Here is a 21,617-nt window from a genome sequence, read left to right as displayed (position 1 = left end):
GCAGTCTTTCTCCCCTGTTCTGTGGGTTGGGGAAGAATGTAGGTAGGTGGATTTAAAGATACCCTGGAGACCACCTTTGGCATAAAGGTAGGATTAGTTCTCATGGACACTCTATCCTGATGGAAGATAAGGAAGGGTTGTACTGCCATTAATGCCTGTAATTCAGAAACCCTTCTTGCTGAAGTGATTGCAAGCAGGAAAGCTGTTTTTCATTATAAGTACTGTAATTCTGCTGTTGCTGCTGGTTCAAAAGGGGGAAGTGTCAACTTTTCAAGCACAAAGTTCAAGTCCCATGTAGGCAATGGTGGCTTCCTTGGTGGTTTTACATTTTTGATTCCTCTTAAAAACTGCCTGAGTAGAGGATGAGAAAAGACTGGAGGATCCATGTTGTATTCTGCTGAAATAGCTGACGCATGAATCTTAATGGAAGAGTAAGACAGGCCATTGTGGAAAAGCTCTGTTAAGTACTCCAGGATGTTAGCTATGTTTACCAGTGCTACATTTTGCCCTTTTGCTGCACTCCAAAAGAGATATCTTTTCCATTTTGCTGAGTAAGTTTTTCTTGTTGAAGGTCTGCGAGCTTCCAAGATAATGTCTTTAACCCTTTGAGATAAATCTGGGTTATTTTGTCTTATGCAATGCTCCAAGCAGCTAGCTGCAGTGTTTTCAGGTTCGGATGCAGGGTTTTGAAGTTGTTTTGTGTTAGCAGTAAAGGAACCAGAGGTAGAGGCCATGGGAGTTCCCGAGACATACTCCTCAGTAGTGGGTACCAGTGCTGCCTCGGCCAGTCTGGAGCTATCAGGATGATCCTTGGGTGGTCTTCTTTGATCTTCAATAGCACCCTGTGCATCAAAGGAAGAGGTGGGAATGCATATGCTGTCAGGTTTTCCCAAGTGAAAGAAAGGGAGTCTACCTTCCAAGCAAGTGGGTGGTAAGCCCTTGTGCAGAATTTTTTCAATTGGTGATTGTGTGGGGATGCGAATAAGTCTATTTCTGGTAGTCCCCATTTCCTTGTGATGGATTTGAAGATGTCTGGATGCAGCATCCATTCGTGGGCATCCGTGGTAGTCCTGCTTAAGATGTCTGCTAGCATGTTTTCTTTTCCTGGCACAAATATTGCCTTGAGCTGTATGTTGAGGCTTAGGGCCACATTCCAGAGATCCATTGCCATCCGGCATAGAGGATATGAGTGTGTGCCCCCCTGTTTGTTGATATACCACATCACTGTGGTGTTCTCCGTCCTTATCAATAAATGTCCCTGATGGAGAAACGGTCTGAATGCCTGAATTGCCAGTTTTACTGCCAGCATCTCTTTTTGGTTTATGTGTAGGTTTAGCTGGTCTTGAGTCCATAAGCCTTGTATGCACTTGTCCAGCATGTGTGCCCCCCAACCGAGGTCTGAGGCGTCTGTGGTAATAGTCTGGCTTGGTTGCGGGCTGTGGAAGGGCAGTCCTTTGTTCAATTGACAGGCCTGAGCCCACCATCGGAATTCTTGTTTCAGGAAAGGAATTATTGGAATTTGGGTTTCTAGGCTGTGCTTGTGCTGAGACCATAAATTCCTGAGGTACCATTGCAACTTCCTCATATGCAGTCTGGCATGTGGGATCAATATTATGCAGGATGCCATGTAACCCAGGGCTTGAAGGACTTTCCTTGCTGTAAGCTGGCTCTGCGTTGTTAATGCCATGAAGTAGAGTGGAAGGTGCTTTTGCTTTTCTGCTGTGAGGGATGCCATTTGATTTGATGTGTCCAGTTCTGCACCCAAGAAAGTTATCCTTTGGGATGGCAACAGCCTTGACTTTTTTATATTGACTGTGTATCCCAAGGCTTGCAGTAGATGAATGACCCTTTTCAAGTCTTTTGTTAATTTGTTTTTGTTGTCCGCTTGTAACAGGCAGTCGTCCAGGTAAGGGTAAATTTGAATTCCCTGAAGCCTGCAATGAGCAATTACTGATGCCAGGCATTTCGTTAATACTCTGGGCGCAGTAGATAAGCCAAAAGACAATGCTGAGAATTGATAATGCTCTGATCCTGCAAGAAATCTGAGGTATCTTCTGCAAATTGGTCGTATGGGGATGTGCAGGTATGCCTCCTTGAGATCTAGAGTTACCAGCCAAGACTCCTTGCCCAGCATGGGAAGAAGCTGCTGTAGAGTCAGCATTTTGAATTTTGGGACAATGAGGAATGTGTTCAGTGCGGACAGGTCTAGAATAGGTCTCCATTGATTTTCCTTCCTTGGCACCAGGAAAAGTCTGGAGTAAAATCCTTGCCCTTGTTCCATAGGTGGTACCTTTTCTATAGCTCTCATCCTTTTTAAGTTGTCTATTTGTTCTAGAGCATTTGTCATTTGATTTGGAGGTAGGTTTGGCATTCCTCTCTTCCTTGGTAGAGTATGGAAGTGAAACCTGTAACCTTTGTCTATTGTCTGTAAAATCCATTTGTCTCCTGTAATGCAATGCTAGTTTACTGAAAATAAGGCTAACTTTCTGCCTAAGGGTGCTTCTAGTTGTTCCCTGGTAGGCGGTTTCAGTGCCAAGTCACTGTGATTGTCCTGTGGAAGTGGTAGTGGCTGGATCTGCAGCAGTATTTCGCTGGTTGTTAGGCTGCCACTGACGTCCTCTGTAGGCACCTCTGTATTGACCTCTGCCTCTTGTGCGCCTATTCCTGCCTCTCTGTGCTCTGTTGGTGTCTGGAAAGGACCAAGTCTTGGAAGGCCAGTTCCTACTAAACCTTGGAGGCTGGACCTGTAAGAAATCCTTGACTGTCTAGACAGATTTTGCTTTCTCTTCCACCTTCTTCAGCACTTGCTGTGCGGGAGACCCAAACAAATTGTGTTTATCCATGGGAGCATCTAGGAGCTTTGTTTTTACATGGTCTGGTAAGGACTGCTCTTTTAACCATGCATGCCTTCTGATCACTGTATCAGTCATAGCTGATCTAAAGGAGGCCTCCAGTGCATCATAGCCGCATTTTAAGGAATGATTACTGACCTGCTGTATGTTATGTACCATATCCTGCAGAGACTTTCTGTCTAAAGGTTCAGGTGAGGACAGCTTTTTAGATAACTGATCTAACATAAATTCCTGATACTGAATCATGTGGAATTGACAGTTTAAGGCCCTAGCCGAAAGAGTAGCAGAAGTATAAACTTTTTTACCCCATCTCTCCAAGGCCCTAGATTCCCTTTCAGAGGGAAGTGGGTTTTTGGCAGAGGTAGTTGCTATAGCTTTGGGGCCCTGAGAAATTGTTTCAGGATCTGCAAAAGGAGCCTTATACAAGTGATTATGTGTGTCCGGAACCCTGTAGTATCTGTCGGGCTTAGCAGGGGCGGAGGAGTGAATCAGGAGCAGTACAAGCATCATTAAATGCATCATCCACAACTGTAAGTACTGGAGGAATGGCTAAAGGCCTATGCTGTGGCAAATGCAAAAAAGTCCTAAGCCTTTTCCTAGAGTCTGAGAAATCCTGACCCTGCCATTGAAATTGTTCCCTCATAGCATGCAAGGTTTCCCCAAAAGAAAATTCCTCAGGAGGAGAGGCAGAAGGAATGGAATCTTCTGCATCAGAGTCCTCATATGGAGAGTAAGGGCCCTCCGGAGGGTTAGTATTTTCTGATTCATCTGAGGAGTAATCAGAAGAAACTGGCTCAGGGGGTTCTGCTCTAGGCCTCTTCTCTGGAGGGGGCTGAGAGGCCCTATCAGAATGAGACTGGGATCCCCTGATCAAAGAAATGAGATCCTCTGCTAGACTAAGCATTTGAGTACTAGAGCTAGGCCTGTGAGAGGGGGCTTTAGTAGGCACGGCCTTGGAAGATTTAGCTGCCTGGCAAAGGCCTTAATTGACATGGATGCAGGGGGCCTAGCAGCTCCACGTGCAAGGAGTAGATACATCTAGGGGAATAGTATCTGATAAATCCTGAGAAACTGTAGGAGCAGGTGGTATTTCAGTAGCAGATTCAGCCAGGCTGGAAGAGGCCTCGGTAGTAGGAGGCATGCTTTCGGCCGAAGGAAGAACCGCAGACTCGGTTTCAGCCGAAACCGAGACACTCGCGGTTGGCTTAACCGCGGTTTTGGACCGCGAGTGTCGGTCCTTTTCCTTACGTTTTTTAGCTAAATGAGAATTCGGAGTCTCCGACGGCATGATATAAGCAAAAGCGGAGCCGAAAAACTCCTCTGCAAACTCCGACCGACGTCTAAGCGTCCGTCGGTTGAAGGAAGCACAGGCTAAACAAGCTGCTACGTCGTGGTCTGGGCCTAAACAAGGTAGGCAGTACGAGTGGAAGTCTTTATGAGGTATTTGTTTCCCACTAGTTAAACAGTTATTCACTTTTTCTGACATCGGCTGAGGCAAGAAAGAGTCCCCAACAGGGTACTTAGCTTTTTAGAAGTCTTTGGTAGAAGTAATCTCTGGATCTGACCGACCGGCACTTGCGAACAGCTTCTGCTTCGGGCGCCACGCGGCAAGAAAGACTGAGGAAAATGGCGTCGGCTGATGCCTTTATACCCGAAGAACTGCACCTATGACGTCGGGTGAAGTGCGACACCAGCCAAGGCCAGACCCAGACTTTGGAATCCGGCCGACCGAAGGGCTGCCTGAGGCCAGGACAACCCATTTGTTAGGACTGCAGATGCATCCTTGAAGGACATCAGCACTAAAACAATGCAAGTGAAGTGCAAGCTAGCACACTTGAGAGTAAAGCAAATACAGTTTAAATAAATACAATTTATTCAAAATGTATTCTCAATTTATTCAAAATGTATTCTGAACTGAATTCAGCTATTGTTTTATTCAACTCTGAACAGTTAAAAAGTGCCAAAAATATACGTATCTGCTGAGAAGCACACTCAGAACACAAGAAGATTCTAGCATTTTTTTTTTTTTAGTAAGTGGAAAGGGAGCAAGGAGTAACAGAAGATAATTCAAGGTTAAGAACCTAAGTGGGTTGGCCTTCTCAAATGTTCTCTCTGTATTAGAGAGAATGAGCTAATGACACTAGACTGGAAGGAATGTCCCAGATCAAATTTACAGTAGGGGCAGGCAACTGCAAAGCCACCAAGTATAAGAACAAGACACCAATGGGTGGGTGGAAAACTATTACATCTACTAGCTACCACTTTGTCAAAATCAGTATGCTCAGTGACTGACTATTGTGGAGCATCAAAGTGCCTCCTCTTCCACTTTCTCTTCCTAGGGACTTCCTCACTGGGGTGTTTGGGGAAGTGTCGGGAGAGATTGTGAAACCCTGCTAGCTGTCCCTGTGGCACAGAATGATGAGGCTCCAAGTGCAGAGACATTTGATAACTAGATTGAAGATCCGAGGGGGTAGATCTGTCAGCCCTCTCAGAGCAGAAAATACCCTCTTCACTACCTCAAAGGCAGACCACTCCAGAGAGAAGGAAAACCTTAGTGCTGAGAGGCAGGCTTATGAACAGATGTCTCCTCCAGCCTCGAAAGCAATATCCCTGAGCAGGAAGTCAGAGTTGAGCTATCCAGTGCTGAAGCATCAAGGCACAGAGACTGCTCTGAAACCTTTGGAGCTGACTCCAATGCCTCAGATCTGACAAGAAAGCTTTGTGTCAGAGTCATCTGGATCTGAATATGATGGAGCTGGAGCACTCAGAGATACCTTCTGATCTGAAGATAAAGTTATCTTCGAATCCAAGCCAGACAGACCCAGAAGATTTGGATCCAGGGACTCTGAAGCAATCAAAGTGATCAGAGAAGGAAAAAAGTACAGTTTGTACCTACCATAAATGTAGATGTCCGATAGGAATGCATCTGCAGTCCTTACAAATGGGTTGTCCTGTCGTCAGGCAGCCCTTCGGTCGGCCGGATTCCAAAGTCTGGGTCTGGCCTCGGCTGGTGTCGCACTTCACCCGACGTCATAGCTGCAGTTATTCGGGTATAAAGGCATCAGCCGACGCCATTTTCCTCAGTGTTTCTTGCCCCAGATGCCAGGTGCCCTCTAGGAAGGCTAAATTTGGATAAATGTAAATGATTCCAAATAGTAGAAAGCCAACAAAAAATAAGCACGTATGTACATATATACAAACAAATACACCATAATAGATTCCCCCAGCTAGCTACAAGATGGGCAAATACCCTAGGAGTACCACTGAGGGGAAGGAGGGTGGGTAATCCTGACTGCAGATGCATTCCTATCGGACATCTACATTTATGGTAGGTACAAAACTGTACTATGTCCTTCAAGGATGCATCTGCAGTCCTTACAAATGGGTAGAATACCATAGCCAAACTGGGGGAGGAGGAGAAATAAAATTATGGTGTAGTTGAGATCCCTTGCAAAACAGCAGTGGCAAAACCTGCTCGGGATCTGGAGTATAAAGGTAAATTATAATGCTTGGCAAATGTATGCACGGAGCTCCAAGTAGCAGCCTCTAAAATGTCTTTGGTAGCCACTCCTCGCAGAAAGGCTGTAGTAGTGGCTGTAGCCCTTGTAGAGTGAGGCCTGATGTTTTCTGGAGTTTTCTTTCCATGGTAGGAGTAACAAAATCTAATGCAATTTCCTATCCACTTAGAGATTGTCTGTTTTGAAATTGCTTTTCCTTCCATTCCTGTTGCATATGCTACCAGTAGCTGGTCAGTTTTCCTATTGCCCTTGGTCCTGTCCAGGTAGTAGCGTAATTGTCTATGCACATCCAAGGTATGCAACAGTCTTTCTCCCTGTTCTGTGGGTTGGGGAAGAATGTAGGTAGGTGGATAGCCTGATTCAAAGATACTCTGGAGACCACCTTAGGCATAAAAGTAGGATTAGTTCTCATGGATACTCTATCTTGATGGAAGATCAGGAAGGGCTGTACTGCCATTAGTGCCTGTAGCTCAGATACCCTTCTTGCTGAAGTGATTGCCAACAGGAAAGCAGTTTTCCATGATAAGTATTGGTAATTCTGCTGTTGCTGCTGGTTCGAAAGGAGGAAGTGTCAATTTTTCTAGCACAAAGTTCAAGTCCCATGCTGGCAATGGTGGCTTCCTAGGTGGTTTTACATTTTTAATTCCTCTCAGAAACTGCCTGAGCAGAGGATGTGAGAAGACTGGAGGATCCAAGTCGTATTCTGCTGAAATAGCTGATGCATGAATCTTGATGGAAGAATAGGACAGGCCTTTGTGGAAGAGCTCTGCCAAGTATTCCAGGATGTTGGCTATGTTTACCAGTGACACATTTTCTCCTTTTGCAGTACTCCAAATGAAATATCTTTTCCATTTTGCTGAATAATTTTTTTCTTGTTGAGGGTCTGCGAGCCTCCAAGATAATGTCTTTAACCCTTTGGGATAAGTTTGGGTTATTTGTTCTTATGCAATGTTCCAGACAGTCAGCTGCAGTGTTTTCAGGTTTGGATGCAGGGTGTTGTAGTTGTTCTGTGTTAACAGCAAGGGAACAAGGGGTAGAGGCCATATTTGTTCCCGAGACATGCTCCTCAGTAATGGGTATCAATGTTGTCTTGGCCAGTCTGGAGCTATCAGAATGATCCTTGGACGGTCCTCTTTGATCTTCAATAGCACCTTGTGCATCAAAGGAAGTGGTGGGAATGCATATGCTGTCAGGTTTTTCCAGCTGAAAGATAGGGAGTCCACCTTCCAAGCAAGTGGGTGGTACGTCCTTGTGCAGAATTTCTTTAGTTGGTGATTGTGTGGGGATGCAAATAAGTCTATTTGTGGGAGCCCCCATTTTCTTGTAATTGTCTTGAAGATGTCCGGATGCAGCATTCATTCGTGGGCATCCGTGGTAGTTCTGCTTAGTATGTCTGCTAGAATGTTTTCTTTTCCTGGTACAAAAGTTGCTTGTAACTGAATGTTGTAGCTCAGGGCCACATTCCAGAGTTCCATTGCCATCCGGCATAGAGGGTACGAATGTGTGCCTCCCTGCTTGTTGATGTACCACATAACCGTGGTGTTGTCTGTCCTTATCAACATTTGACCTTGTCGAAGAAATGGTCTGAATGCCTGAATTGCCAGTTTTACTGCCAGCATTTCCTTTTGATTTATGTGTAAGTGCAGCTGGTCTTGAGTCCATAAACCTTGAATGCACTTGTCCAGCATGTGGGCCCCCCAACCGAGGTCTGAGGCATCCGTTGTGATGGTTTGGCTTGGTTGAGTGTTGTGGAAAGGCAATCCTTTGTTTGACTGACAGGCCTGAGCCCACCATTGGAATTCTTGCTTCAGGCATGGAATTATTGGAATTTGGGTTTCTAGGCTGTGCTTGTGCTGAGACCATAAATTCCTTAGGTACCACTGTAACTTTCTCATATGCAGTCTGGCATGTGGAACCAATATTATGCAGGATGCCATGAAACCCAAGGCTTGCAGGACTTTTCTTGCTGTTAGATGATTCTGCTTTGTCACAATGCCAAGAAGTAGAGAGGGAGTTGCTCCTGTTTTTCTACTGTTAGGAATGCCATTTGTTTCGTTGTGTCCAGTTCTGCACCCAGAAAGGTTATCCTCTGGGATGGTATCAGTCTTGACTTTTTTATATTGACTGTGTATCCCAGAGCTTGTAGTAGGCAAATGACCCTTTTCAAGTCTTCTGCTAGCTTGTTTTTATTGTCCGCTTGTATCAGGCAGTCGTCCAGGTAAGGGTAGATTTGGATTCCCTGAAGCCTGCAATGAGCAATTACTGATGCCAGGCATTTCTTGAACACTCTGGGCGCAGTAGATAAGCCAAAGGGCAATGCTGAGAATTGATAATGCTCTGATCCTGCAAGAAATCTGAGGTATCTTCTGCAATTTGGTCGTATGGGGACGTGCAGGTATGCCTCCTTGAGATCTAGAGTTACCAGCCAAGACTCCTTGCCCAGCATGGGAAGAAGCTGCTGTAGGGTCAGCATTTTGAATTTTGGAACAATGAGGAATGTGTTTAAAGCGGACAGGTCGAGAATAGGTCTCCATTTGCTTTCTTTTCTTGGTACCAGGAAGAGCCTGGAGTAAAATCCCTGTCCTTGCTCCATAGATGGTACCTTTTCCACAGCTCTCATCCTTAATAATTGAGTTATTTGTTTTAGAGCTTCTGCCTTTTGATTTGGAGGTAGGTTTGGCATTCCTCTCTTCCCTGGTAGAGTATGGAAGTGAAACCTGTAACCCTGGTCTATTGTCTGCAAAATCCACTTGTCTCTTGTGATGTAATGCCAGTTTACTGAAAATAAAGCTAGCTTTCCGCCCAAGGGTGCTTCTAGTTGTTCCCTGGTAGGCGGTGCTAGAGCCAAGTCAGTGTGATTGTCCTGTAGTAGTGGTGGTGGCTGTGTCTGTGGCTGCACCTCGCTGGTTGTTACCCTGCCACTGGCGTCCCCTGTAGGCACCCCTGGATTGGCTTCTGCCTTTTGAACGCCTATTCCTGCCTCTCGGAGCTCTGGAGGAGTCTGGAAAGGACCAATTCTTGGAGGGCCAATTCCTGCTAAACCTTGGAGGTTGGACCTGTAAGAAATCTTTCACTGTTTGGACAGATTTTGCCTTCTCTTCCATCTTCTTCAGCACCTGTTGTGCAGGAGAGCCAAACAAATTGATCTTGTCCATGGGAGCATCTAGTAGTTTTGATCTGACATGGTCTGGTTCTAAAGGAAGCCTCCAGTGCATCATAGCCGCATTTTAAGGAATGGTTACTGACTTGCTGAATGTTATGTACCATTTCCTGAACAGATTTTTTGTCTAATGGTTCATCCGAGGACAGTTTTTTGGTTAACTGATCTAGCATAAATTCTTGATACTGGATCATGTGGAATTGACAGTTCAAGGCCCTAGCTGAAAGAGTAGCAAAAGTGTAAACTTTTTTACCCCATCTCTCTAAGGACCTGGATTCCCTTTCAGAGGGGAGGGGGGTTTTGGCAGAGGTAGCTGCTACAGCCTTAGGGCCCTGGGAGATAGTCTCAGGATCTGCAAAGGGAGCCTTATACAAATGGTAATGCGTGTCCGGAACCCTGTAGTACCAATCGGGCTTAGCAGGGGCCGGAGGTAGAGAATCAGGAGCAGTACAAGCATCATTAAATGCATCATCTACAACAGAAAGAACTGGAGGTATGGCTAAAGGCCTATGTTGTGGTAAATGCAGAAAGGTTCTAAGCCTTTTTCTGGAGTCTGAAAAATCCTGGCCCTGCCACTGAAATTGTTCCCTCATAGCATGCAAGGTTTCCCCAAAGGAAAATTCCTCAGGCGGAGAGGCAGAAGGAATGGACTCTTCAGCATCAGAGTCTTCATAAGGGGAGAAAGGAGCCTCTGGAGGGTTTGTGTTATCTGAATCATCAGAGGAATCATCTGTTGAAACAGGCTCAGGGGCTCTGCTCTAGGCCTCTTCTCTGGAGGTGGGTGAGAGGCCCTGTCAGGTTGAGGTTGGGATCCCCGGATTAAAGAAATGAGGTCCTCTGCTAAACTAAGCATTTGTGAACTAGAGCTAGGCCTGAGAGAGGGGATCTTAGCAGGCACAGATTTAGTAGTTTTAGCTGCTTTGGCCCTGGCAAAGGCCTTAATGGACATGGATGCAGGTGGCCTAGCAGCTCCACGTGCAGGGGTAGAAATATCCAAGGGGATAGTGTCAGATAATTCCTGAGAAACTGTAAGAGCAGGAGTGATTTCAGAAGCCGATTCCACAAGGTTGGAAGAGGCCTCGGTAGGAGGTAAGTTTTCGGCTGAAGGAAGAACCGCTTGCTCGGTTTCAGCCAAAACCAAGACACTCGCGGTAGGCTTAACCGTGGTTTCGGCCGAAACCGCGGACCGCGAGTGTCGGTCCTTTTCCTTGTGCTTTTTAGATATTTGCGTAGTCGGAGGATCCGACGGCATAATGTAAGCAAAATCGGAGCCGAAAAACTCCTCAGCAAATTCCGACCGACGTCTAAGCGTCCGTCGGTTAAAAGAAGCACAGGCTAGACAAGCTGCTACGTCGTGGTCTGGGCCTAAACAAGGTAAGCAGTAAGAGTGGAAATCTTTATGAGGTATTTGTTTCCCACAAGTTAAACAGTTATTCACTTTTTCTGACATCAGCTGAGGCAAGAAAGAGTCCCCAACGGGTTACTTAGCTTTTAGAAGTCTTCGGTAGACGTATTCGGTAGTAGTAATCTCTGGTTCTGACCGACCGGCACTTGCGAACAGCTTCTGCTTCGGGCGCCACGCGGCAAGAAAGACTGAGGAAAATGGCGTCGGCTGATGCCTTTATACCCGAATAACTGCAGCTATGACGTCGGGTGAAGTGCGACACCAGCCGAGGCCAGACCCAGACTTTGGAATCCGGCCGACCGAAGGGCTGCCTGACGACAGGACAACCCATTTGTAATGACTGCAGATGCATCCTTGAAGGACATCCCAAAATCCAGCGAAACCAAACTCAACTAACAAACAAAACTGGTGCACCAGAAAAAACAAGCCAAAGATGAAGTCTACTGGACGAAAAAGTTGAATAAACTATTTTACGTTATTTCTTTGGCTCGTTTTTTCTGTTGCACCAGTGTTGTTTGTTGATCAGAGAAGGAGTAAAAAGTGGTGGTGTGATACATGACAAGCCTCATACACCAAAGGTGTAGGAGCCGGTAAAACACCCATCTGGATCTGCACTGAGAGAAACTTCCTCACCATTCTGTCCACATCTTCCTCAGTCAAACTCCTGCAGGAACGAGGCAAGGGAAGGTGACTTTGATTGGAGCCTTTCCAAAATGTGGAAGGTACCTGGAAAGCACAGGATCACAAGAAGGGGAATACCTTGTCCTTGGAGTAATAGTCAGACCCGAAGCAGTCAGACCAGAACATTTCTTTGTCGGATCCAGTAGTTTCTTCATCTTCAGATCTGAAGGGGAGGAACTTTGAAATCTTCTGGGATCCAATTCGGATCTCTTTCTTGACATTTCTGATGATGGAGTTGAGGAAGTGGAATGCTTAGGAGACTTTGATGTGGACTCCTTAGCTTTCATTTTGGAGGGGTTAAGCCCAAGCATCAGCTTCACCAAAAGAAGATGTCAATAAACTATTGATGATAAATTTACCTTTCCTATCCACAAGAGCCCTGGGGGTTGAAATCCTGGCAAATGGAACAATCCTCCTAAAGATGTTGTGGGTCTAAACAATACACACAAAGAAAATGAGCATCTGAAAGAGGTAATTTATGCCTACATTTCAGACAATTTCTAAAACCGGAAAGTCCATGCTGGTAACTATAAGAAAATAACAGTAATACAGAAGAATACTTTATACATCTATATCTATATAGCTATATATATATATATATATATATATATATATATATATATATATATATATATATATATATATATATAATTATTTATTTATTGACATTTGTTGACTGGGAAATTTCAGTGGAGGCCCAGATAGAAAAGTTCCATACAATCACAGAAATCTTTACATAACATCAGTTTAACTTTAAAAGTCAAGAAAGTTTTTACACAATACAAATTGAAGTAGTTATACAAGACAAATACATATTACAGAGGTATATAATACAAGAAAATAAACCCAGTGTGTTAGATTTTTAGTTTGTTTGTCTTTTTGGCTTTTCCCGGTTAGGGGTCGCCACAGCGGAACTCCGGTCCGCTAATGACTGGCAGTCGATTTTTATGGTGCCAAGTTGCCAGCCCGATGCCCAACCTTCAATGAAGATATGCCCATTTACGCATGTCTTTCGGAGGCGACTCGACCACGGGGAGGACATGCAGACTCCATACAGAAGGCACTCCAGCCGAGAATCGAACAGGAGAACCTCTTGCTGTGAGGCAACAATGCTACCGCTGTACCATTTCAGTAATTCTGTTTATATATTCTCATAAGTAAGAATACTGTTTAATCAATTCTGTTTATTCAGCCACAGAAATAAAGAAAGCAAGAGAGATTAAATACAAAGACAGATGGTGTAAATTGCAACTATATTAAGTTATGTAAAAACATAAGAAGGTGCACCATAAGCCAAAATCTTGATAAAGATGAATCTCCAATAGATAAAACACAGGTTTATTAATATAAAAACACGGACAAACTGCAGTATGGTAAGCGCTTTCGCGTTATAATTAACGCTTCATCAGACATCAAAGCAGCTTAAGAACCATCTGTTTAAATAGAAATGACACACAGATCATGTGCTTGTACTAGCAAATCAGAATAAGAACAGTAAAAGCACAAAATACAAATATTGTAAAATCCTAAAAACACATACTAGTGCCTTATTGGTCTGTTACTTAAAAAATTTTTAAAAAATTTTTAAGGACTGATCCATCATGCATGACAGAATAATAACACACTTATTATGCAATCTTGAAACACATTCTAGTGCCTTAGAGGTCTATTGGCTAAGAAAGGTTTAAGGGCTAATCTATCATTAATGCCAAATTTGTGGGCTTGTAACTTTAATATCCACTTCCCTTCTCAATGCAGATACATAGTTACCACTGATTGTTTTGTACACCCTCACACCAAGCGTACCTATTTTTTCAGAGGCTATGCTGATTGCAAGTCTGATTGTTTAATATATATTGCCAGATGCCAGCAATGCTTTATTTTCTATGTAGGCATGACAACTAGGACCCTACGTGAACGAATCAGGGAGCATATCTATGCCATAGCTAAATGCAATACCACCAATGCATTAGCTAAACACACAAAAGAGTTAGGACCTGCACATTGCTTTAAGTTTCAGGTTCTTGAACTCATAGACAGAACTGGCCGGTTAGGGGACATTAAAAACAAAGTTGAAGAAAGAGAAGGGAAGTGGATATTAAAGTTACAAGCCCACAAATTTGGCATTAATGATAGATTAGCCCTTAAACCTTTCTTAGCCAATAGACCTCTAAGGCACTAGAATGTGTTTCAAGATTGCATAATAAGTGTGTTATTATTCTGTCATGCATGATGGATCAGTCCTTAAAAATTTTTTAAAAATTTTTTAAGTAACAGACCAATAAGGCACTAGTATGTGTTTTTAGGATTTTACAATATTTGTATTTTGTGCTTTTACTGTTCTTATTCTGATTTGCTAGTACAAGCACATGATCTGTGTGTCATTTCTATTTAAACAGATGGTTCTTAAGCTGCTTTGATGTCTGATGAAGCGTTAATTATAACGCGAAAGCGCTTACCATACTGCAGTTTGTCCGTGTTTTTATATTAATAAACCTGTGTTTTATCTATTGGAGATTCATCTTTATCAAGATTTTGGCTTATGGTGCACCTTCTTATGTTTTTACATTGCTGCTTTTATTTTATTTGAAGGTGCTTTACCCAGCAAGAGCTCTTTTTTTCATACTATATTAAGTTAGTAAAAGTATTTATAGTGCCCAAAACATTTAAGGTGGTTTAATTATATGACTACAAGATCATACAAGGTTATTGAGATAGTGTTCTTTTAGTCCAAATTTAAATGTTTTTACAGAGTCTAGTTGAGTGAGAGAGAGAGAGAGAGGGAGTGCATTCCAAAGTTTGGCAATGGCATGGGAAAAGAGACATTGTCCGGCTCTTTTGTTGGGTTTAGTTATGGTTAAGAGTTGTTTGTTAGAGGACCTAAGATGCCGAGTAGGGGTGTGTGTTTGTATTATAGTTTGAAGGGATGGGCAGAAGTTTGGATTATTTAATAGTTTGTGAGTGAGAGTAAGTTGGAAGTAATATAGGTAATGAGGGAAACTCAAACCAGTTTATAGAATTAATGGCCAGGCAATGATGTGTAGAAGTTGGCATGTTGGAGACAAACTTGGCTGTTTTATACTAGCACAAATGCAGTTTGCTTAGGAGAGATATGTGTAGGTTAGTGAAAATGGGGCAACCATAGAGGAGGGAGGGTAGAAGTAGACTGTTAGCTAGTTTCAACTTGGTAGACTTGCCCAAATAAGAGTTTATGCCTATATAGTTTGCCAAGCTTAAAATGGGTCTTTTTGATTGAGTTGAGTATATGATTCTCAAAGGATAGTTTGTCATCAATTGTGATGCCAAGTCGTTTGGCTGTTTTTACAGTTTTGATTTCTGTATTGTTTTGAGAGAACATTTTAAAGTCCAGAGTTACAGGTTTGGTTGTGAAGAGTAAAAGTTTAAATTTTTTGGGATTAAGTAGCAGTTGAGATTCATTATGCTAGCATTCAATGGAAGTAAATGCATTTTGTGTTAACTTTAGGAGATCTGAGATGTTGTTAGAGGATGTAATTACTGTCAAATCATCCATGTACTGAATGAGTGTACTTTGCAGGGATGCTTTATGGAGATTATTAATAAATATGTTAAAAAGCAAGGGCCCAAGAACAGACCCTGGGAGAATGCTTGTGTTGTCGAGTTGGTAATCGGATTGCTTAATTTGCCATCAAACAAATTGTTTTCTGTTGTGTAGATATTTATGGAACCAGGATAGCATGTGTGGGGAGCAGTTTACGGTCTCAAGTTGTAAAATCAGTTTTGAGTGGGACACTGTATCAAAAGCTTTTGATAGGTCTAGTAGAATCACTGATATTAGTAGGGCTGCATCAAGAGCTTTGTATACAGTGTTGGTAAATGACGGTAAGGCTGTTGTGCTGTGAGCTGGACGAAAACTATGTTATTGATATAAAAGGAAAGAAAAGGAAAAAAAATAAAGAATACCAAAAATGGTATTAGGACTACACTAGCGTGTATAGAAGACAGAAAAAGGGGGAAAACTACCAGCAATGGTAAAAAAGATTTACAATACTATAAGAGGGTAAGGGAATAATACACAGAAAGAATTTAAGAGCTTTAAAGAGAAGAAACTGTACTTATCTGAATGAAGTTCAAGAGCTAAGGCTGACCACTCCTTTTTGCAAAAAGTGACAAACGAGATCTGGAGTATGCTAGGGTTTGGTGCATTGTGGGTAAGGGAGAAGCTCAAGAGCTTTTTGGTTACCACGAGCTTTAGCAGCAGCCCAGATTCAGATCCAAACTCAACAGTTGAGGATAGAATGAAAACTGACCACAATAGATCATCCGTTTGCTCCAGGAAAACTTTTCATTATATTTGCAGTGTTCTCTTTTTTTTAAACCCCATTTGTTTAAGCAAAAAACGTATTAGATTAAACCAAGGGCATTATTCCAGGCATTGACCTATGCAAAAGTAAGAGAAAACATCTCAACTGTACATATACATTAATCAATGTACATTTATACCCTATTCCCCACCCCAACAGCCCAAGATTACAGCACATTTAAGTAAACATGCTTATGCCACATTTGTTAAAACTAAAAATGAAAAAGGGCACCTTAGCATATTTATCACATACACCAATGACCGAAAACGCTTTACTATATAACATGCAATTTATATCGTGAAATGTTTTATATAAAAACTGTTAAAAACAAAAACTGTTTATTTCCCTTTTAGTGTCCTTCCATACATTAATGAAGAAAGGTATATGCTTTTCAGTCCCCCCATAAGTTTAATAAAGTCAACAAAAGTCCTGTCTTTCTAAGCCACTTTCTCTTGTAAAACTGTATTTCAGAAATTTAAATGATGTTTTACAATATCACATTCATTCACTAATTTCAGTGTTGCTGTTCTTCTTCCTTTTCATCTCCATCTCCCAACTGCTGACTCCAGTTCAAGTCCAAGATAATTCCAATTCTTCTACTCAGCTCCTGTACTTTTTTCTGTCTGTCATGCATTTTTCTTTGGAACACTGGAAAAGCTTTCACTGGCAAAGTGTCTCTACGAGCTTTATTATCAGAAGAATAAGAAGCAGAGTCCCTTCCTGTTAGATGGCTCACGTTCTGTTGGACAAACTTCTGCATTTCCTTCTTAGCCTGTTCTCTATCAAAAGACAACTTTGACACCCCAAGAAATAAAAAAAAATATTCTGAAAACAGCTGGATATAGCAGATTGATTCTCACACCTGCTTCTCGACATTCCCCGACTGATGGGATACATCTTCTCTTCTGCCTTTAGTGCAGCGAAAAATCATTTTCTACAAATACTCTACTGTCTCCAGTTTTTAATACTTTGCCTTTCTGTCACAGTTTTGTCAGCATCAACTCTTTCTGCTTGTATGACTGCATATTTATTAATACAGGCCTTCACTGCTTTCCCATAATCAGGTTTGGAGCATACACACAACGTGCCCTTTCAATTAACAATTCCTGCTGTGAAATACCAGTTCAGTTGATTATCTGTGCTTTCACAAAATTAATACAGTATGTTCCTTCCAGTTTCTCTGGTACAGAAAATCTTGTGTTTTTTTCTGAGTGCACTATCCTCTTAACTCTACCATTTTGAAACAGCTCTGCTTCAGCAGTCTCATACTCAATGAGCCTTATCTTTATTTCAACCTGTCTGATTTTTGCAGTTTTATCAGTTCATCTGAGGAGCTGTTTAAAGCTTCTTCCATTTTCCAACCTTTTGTTATTTGGGTTGATATACTCCTTCAATGTTTCATTTATTTTAATCAGTTCTGAGCACATATGATTTATTTTCCTGCTACATTACTGGAAGCCATATTTTGCACCAGAGCCAGAGCTTGAACTGCTTTTTGCTGAACAGGTAAATGATTCTTCACAGTCAGTGCTTTCTCATCACCTTTTCTGGTTAATTTTCATTCAGGCTCTCTAAGTTTATTTTTTGCTGGTATCTAGGCAGTGTACTTACTAGCCAGAAACCAAATTTTACTAAAACTGGCAACATTACTAGCCTTTATCTTGCAGTTTCTCTTTTCACATTCGGAGAGGTGAAATTAAGCTTGTGATCATTGTACAGTCATCTTGGAATTCTCACAAGGAAATGATTTTGATCCACTATAGGTTATTTTAATTTTATCTCTGTTACTGTTGAAAAGTGCTACATTTGCTGGTTTTCAGTAGAAAATTTTGGGCTGCATTAAGTGACATGCGGAAAAAGTCACTCAAGCTTCTAAAAGGAGGTAATCAAACTCTAGTGTCTGCAGAATGTAACACATATTAGGACATTTTCCTGATGATATTCACTTTTTATCAGGCTCAAGCTGTCTTGCCAATAAACTGTAAAAATACATTTTGCGGGGTTTAATGCAAACATGCTAAAAAGCAGCAAAATTCATGACTAATCTAGTTCTTTTTCTTTTTGGTTAAAGAAGTTGAAAAATGATTTTTTAAAGCAAACAAGCAGTAGGTTGAGAGATTAAGGTCTGGTAAACTGGTAGGGAGGGGTTAATTAGCAGAATGAGCACTGTTACTGTTACAGAAACAAAAAGTATGTACTTACAACAGCATTTGATTTATGTCAATAATTCAGTCTTTGTTAATCATTAGGACTTAGCATGCTACAAAACTAATCTCAGTGGACATAACTTTTTCCAGGGAATATTTAAACCTCCCATTCCTACAATATCTTAAACCCCCCTCCAGTTTTCTGAACAAGAAATAAAACTGCCAGTACCCTTTCTCTACCCAAACAGGGTAAACGAGGAAAGGTTTACAATGAAAACTTAATTCTCCAAGCAGATCTACTATTAGAATAAATACACAACTTTCATATCTCCCTAAGGAAAATTCAGCACTTAGGACAGAGGCCCGCATCAATGGGCCCAATAGTAGTGGTCTGGCTAGTGCTGGACAGATTTTTGCTGGGTTTAGTGCAAAATTCAAAGAAAAAAGAAGAAGAGTTGGGGAGCTGACAAAGAAGTATCAGAATCCAACAACACAACCAATACCAGAACCAAAACAGTGAAAAAGAGAAGCAGTACTGGGCAAGGTGGCCTATCAGGAGGTGACCTAATACCATTCCAGTTAGTACAAAAGGGGCCCAATAGTTGGGTTACCAAGTCAGCCCATTCAACTCGGCAGCTTTTTGGAACATGCATTGTATAACCAAAGACTCCAGATTAACAGTCAGCTCAGTAGAAAGATGAACACTGGCAACATATTTACTTGCATGCCTTTTGTCAGTAAGAAAAAGTGGAGGGATCAAAGCTATCTGCAACCTTTGTAAACAAGAACAGCGATTAATTCCACATGACCGCTGACCAGTAAAGAAAAAGAATAGCAGTACAAAGGGGGAAAAACAAAGACTCTTACACTGGGGTAAACCCAGAAAATGCTGGAAGTGTTAACAGATCAATCAGGCTTTCCACAGTATCAGAACATGTCAAAAATCAGAAAAAGAAGAATGCTCTAAAGAAGAATTTTGTATACCTGTTTTTGTAGAAGAAGGCATAGTTAGTTTGATTTAAAATGAGCAAAGATGTCGGCTCCGGGGACTGCTTTTTAGTAATTTTTGCAGGAGATTTGCTCTTTTTCTTCTCATCTGATTCCTTGGCCTTTTCTGTTTTTTGACCTTTAGCTTTAACTTTAGGTTTACCCTGCTTCCTAAAGGAGGAAGAAGAAGAGGTTTAAAGGTGTAGCCCTCGTCTGTATTGTAAGAAGCCAACCTACTGGTCCCTTTTAGCCTGTAGGGCCCTTGAACTGAAGGTGGCACAAGACTGGCAGTCCACATCCAAATGGGCAGTGCCCAAGCAATACACACACTTACAGTGTGTATCCTGGGGTGGGTGCTTATACTACACATAGAGAAATCCAATACATATTTATATATAGATACAGATATATTTATTTTTAACAAACACTACACTAGACCTTGACCAAAAGGCCAAAAGAAGTGGACAGAAAATAAGAAATGATACAAAATACTAGCCAGAAAAGTACTGCAAATAATTGCTATTCACTCTAACGCTTTCACAGTAAGACAAGGAGAAAGGAAAACTTTCTCGGTAGGAGATCGATGTCAGCTATTACACAAAAAGGATACAACACACTGAGGAGTGGTCTTTGACGCATTCGATAACATCAGGTGGAAAATAAGATCTGAGCAGCTAAGGTGGAGTCCAGGGAATTATGGGTAGGGCAGGAGTCAGAGCTCTGGATCCAAAGAAGTTTCAGAGTCAGTGTCAAGGTCAGATCCGACAACTAATATGTTTGAAATGGATGAAAACAGACAACATTGGATCCAGGTATTAAATAAAGGTACCATGTTTACTGTAAAGAAATGAAATTTAATAATGATATAATTTCAGAACAATACAGTAAACAAAGAGAAAAAAATCTAGCCAAATACACGTATAAAAACATTATGCTAAGTCACAGTTTTCAGTACATTTGATAAATAATTCTAAATAAAAGTAGAAAATGGAACTAGCTAATACTATATAAAGTCACAAAGTTCTTTGCTGCTAGTTTAGATGACACCATTACTTTATGCATTTGACAGCCACTCTAAACAGGCAGACCACATTTTGAAAGAATGTCACTTCTGGATGCTTGAAAAAATATATATCTCTACCTATATATTTATACACATATATACCCACACAGAGTTAGACAACAGATATAGATACAGCTAAATATATATACATATTAATAGCAGCTTTTAAGTCACTTTGTCATTTTTGAAGATAATGAGGTTTAGATATTTCCCTTACATGTTAAGCTCTATAGAAACTTTTCATTAAAATAATGTGGAAAAAACACTCTTTTGACAGTAGTTGCACAGTAAAATAAAAAAGTAGCATTTTATTATGTGTTTTCAATCTTATCCATCTTCTGTTACTAAGTTGCCTTAAACTTGAATTTTGCCACAGGGCACACAAGCACACAGCACCCTCATCAGATAAATGAACAAAGACCGACTCTTCTACCTGCGACCCATGTTCCACATCAACAGGCCTTGAGGAGAAATGTGTCATCTGTTGTACATGGGGAAGAGGAACTGGTCGAGTCTCTAATTCACCAAGGCTCATGGGACCATGACTGAGGAGTGAATCATCGAACACATCACCTGGGTGTACAAAACAAAGAAAGAAATTAATGAGTTTCAGAACCAACTGGAAAAAAAAGCTGTGTAATAAGTTACATAAGACACAGTGGCAACAAATCTCATTAGCATTTTACATCAAATAAGTATTTGCGAATAAATAATATAGATGACTGCAGTCGGATCTCTAGAAACTGAGGTGACTCTAGGCATCCACATCAAGACCATATAGTAAAAAACTATGATTGGTGACCTGATTACTACTCTTTCTAGTGCACACAGCTTCATCTGCTCCATGTACAACTAGTTACAGAAAAAGTAGTGCAGGAGCTCAAAGTGTTTTACCAGCTTGACAGCCAGTAAAGCACTTAGCGCTGTGAAACAGCAGCAGCACACAACGCAGAATCTTTATTTTACTTTGAATTTGTTAGCTGTGGTACAACACTGATCCCATTAGACCCAGTTTAGTTTCAGCATGGGAAAAACACAATAGATATATGAAATTATATACAGAAAGAATGACAAATGAATGACAAATGAAATATATATATATATATATATATATATATATACACACACACACACACACACACACACACACACACACACACACACACACACACACACACACACACACAAAAAATATCATAGTTGGCTTGAGGGTATAAAGGTAATAGATAAATGTCATTATATACAGAGTAACTGATAAAACACAGTATATACATGCATTAAATATAAAGTGGCATCAGAGTTGGCATTCTGAAAGAATCACAATCAAAAATAGAGTCACGGCACGGTATGTAGACAGAAGGGAATGAAGAGGTTGAGAGGTTTGCTTAAGAATTCTAGACAATTCCAAAAATGATGCGGGGACAAAGTATCAAAATCAAGAACAGTTTTTAAATATTGTTT

At 41.4% G+C, this 21,617-nt stretch overlaps 1 protein-coding gene across 1 annotated transcript in view; it reads right to left on the bottom strand.

Moving 5' to 3' along the window:
• Positions 1-21,617, bottom strand: part of KIAA0586 (KIAA0586 ortholog) — a 4,394,667-nt gene that overhangs the window by 406,936 nt on the left and 3,966,114 nt on the right. Inside the window, exon 28 of the mRNA XM_044074450.1 lies at positions 20,590-20,729. Within this exon, the coding sequence (XP_043930385.1) occupies positions 20,590-20,729 (140 nt within the window). The remainder of the gene's footprint in view (positions 1-20,589; positions 20,730-21,617) is intronic.

This window comes from Protopterus annectens, chromosome 6.part0, assembly GCF_019279795.1.
Source record: "Protopterus annectens isolate FY-2018-M chromosome 6.part0, PAN1.0, whole genome shotgun sequence".
Classification (NCBI taxonomy): domain Eukaryota; kingdom Metazoa; phylum Chordata; order Ceratodontiformes; family Protopteridae; genus Protopterus; species Protopterus annectens.
Note: the sequence above shows the minus strand (reverse complement) of the source record. Positions and strands in the feature narration are given on the sequence as shown.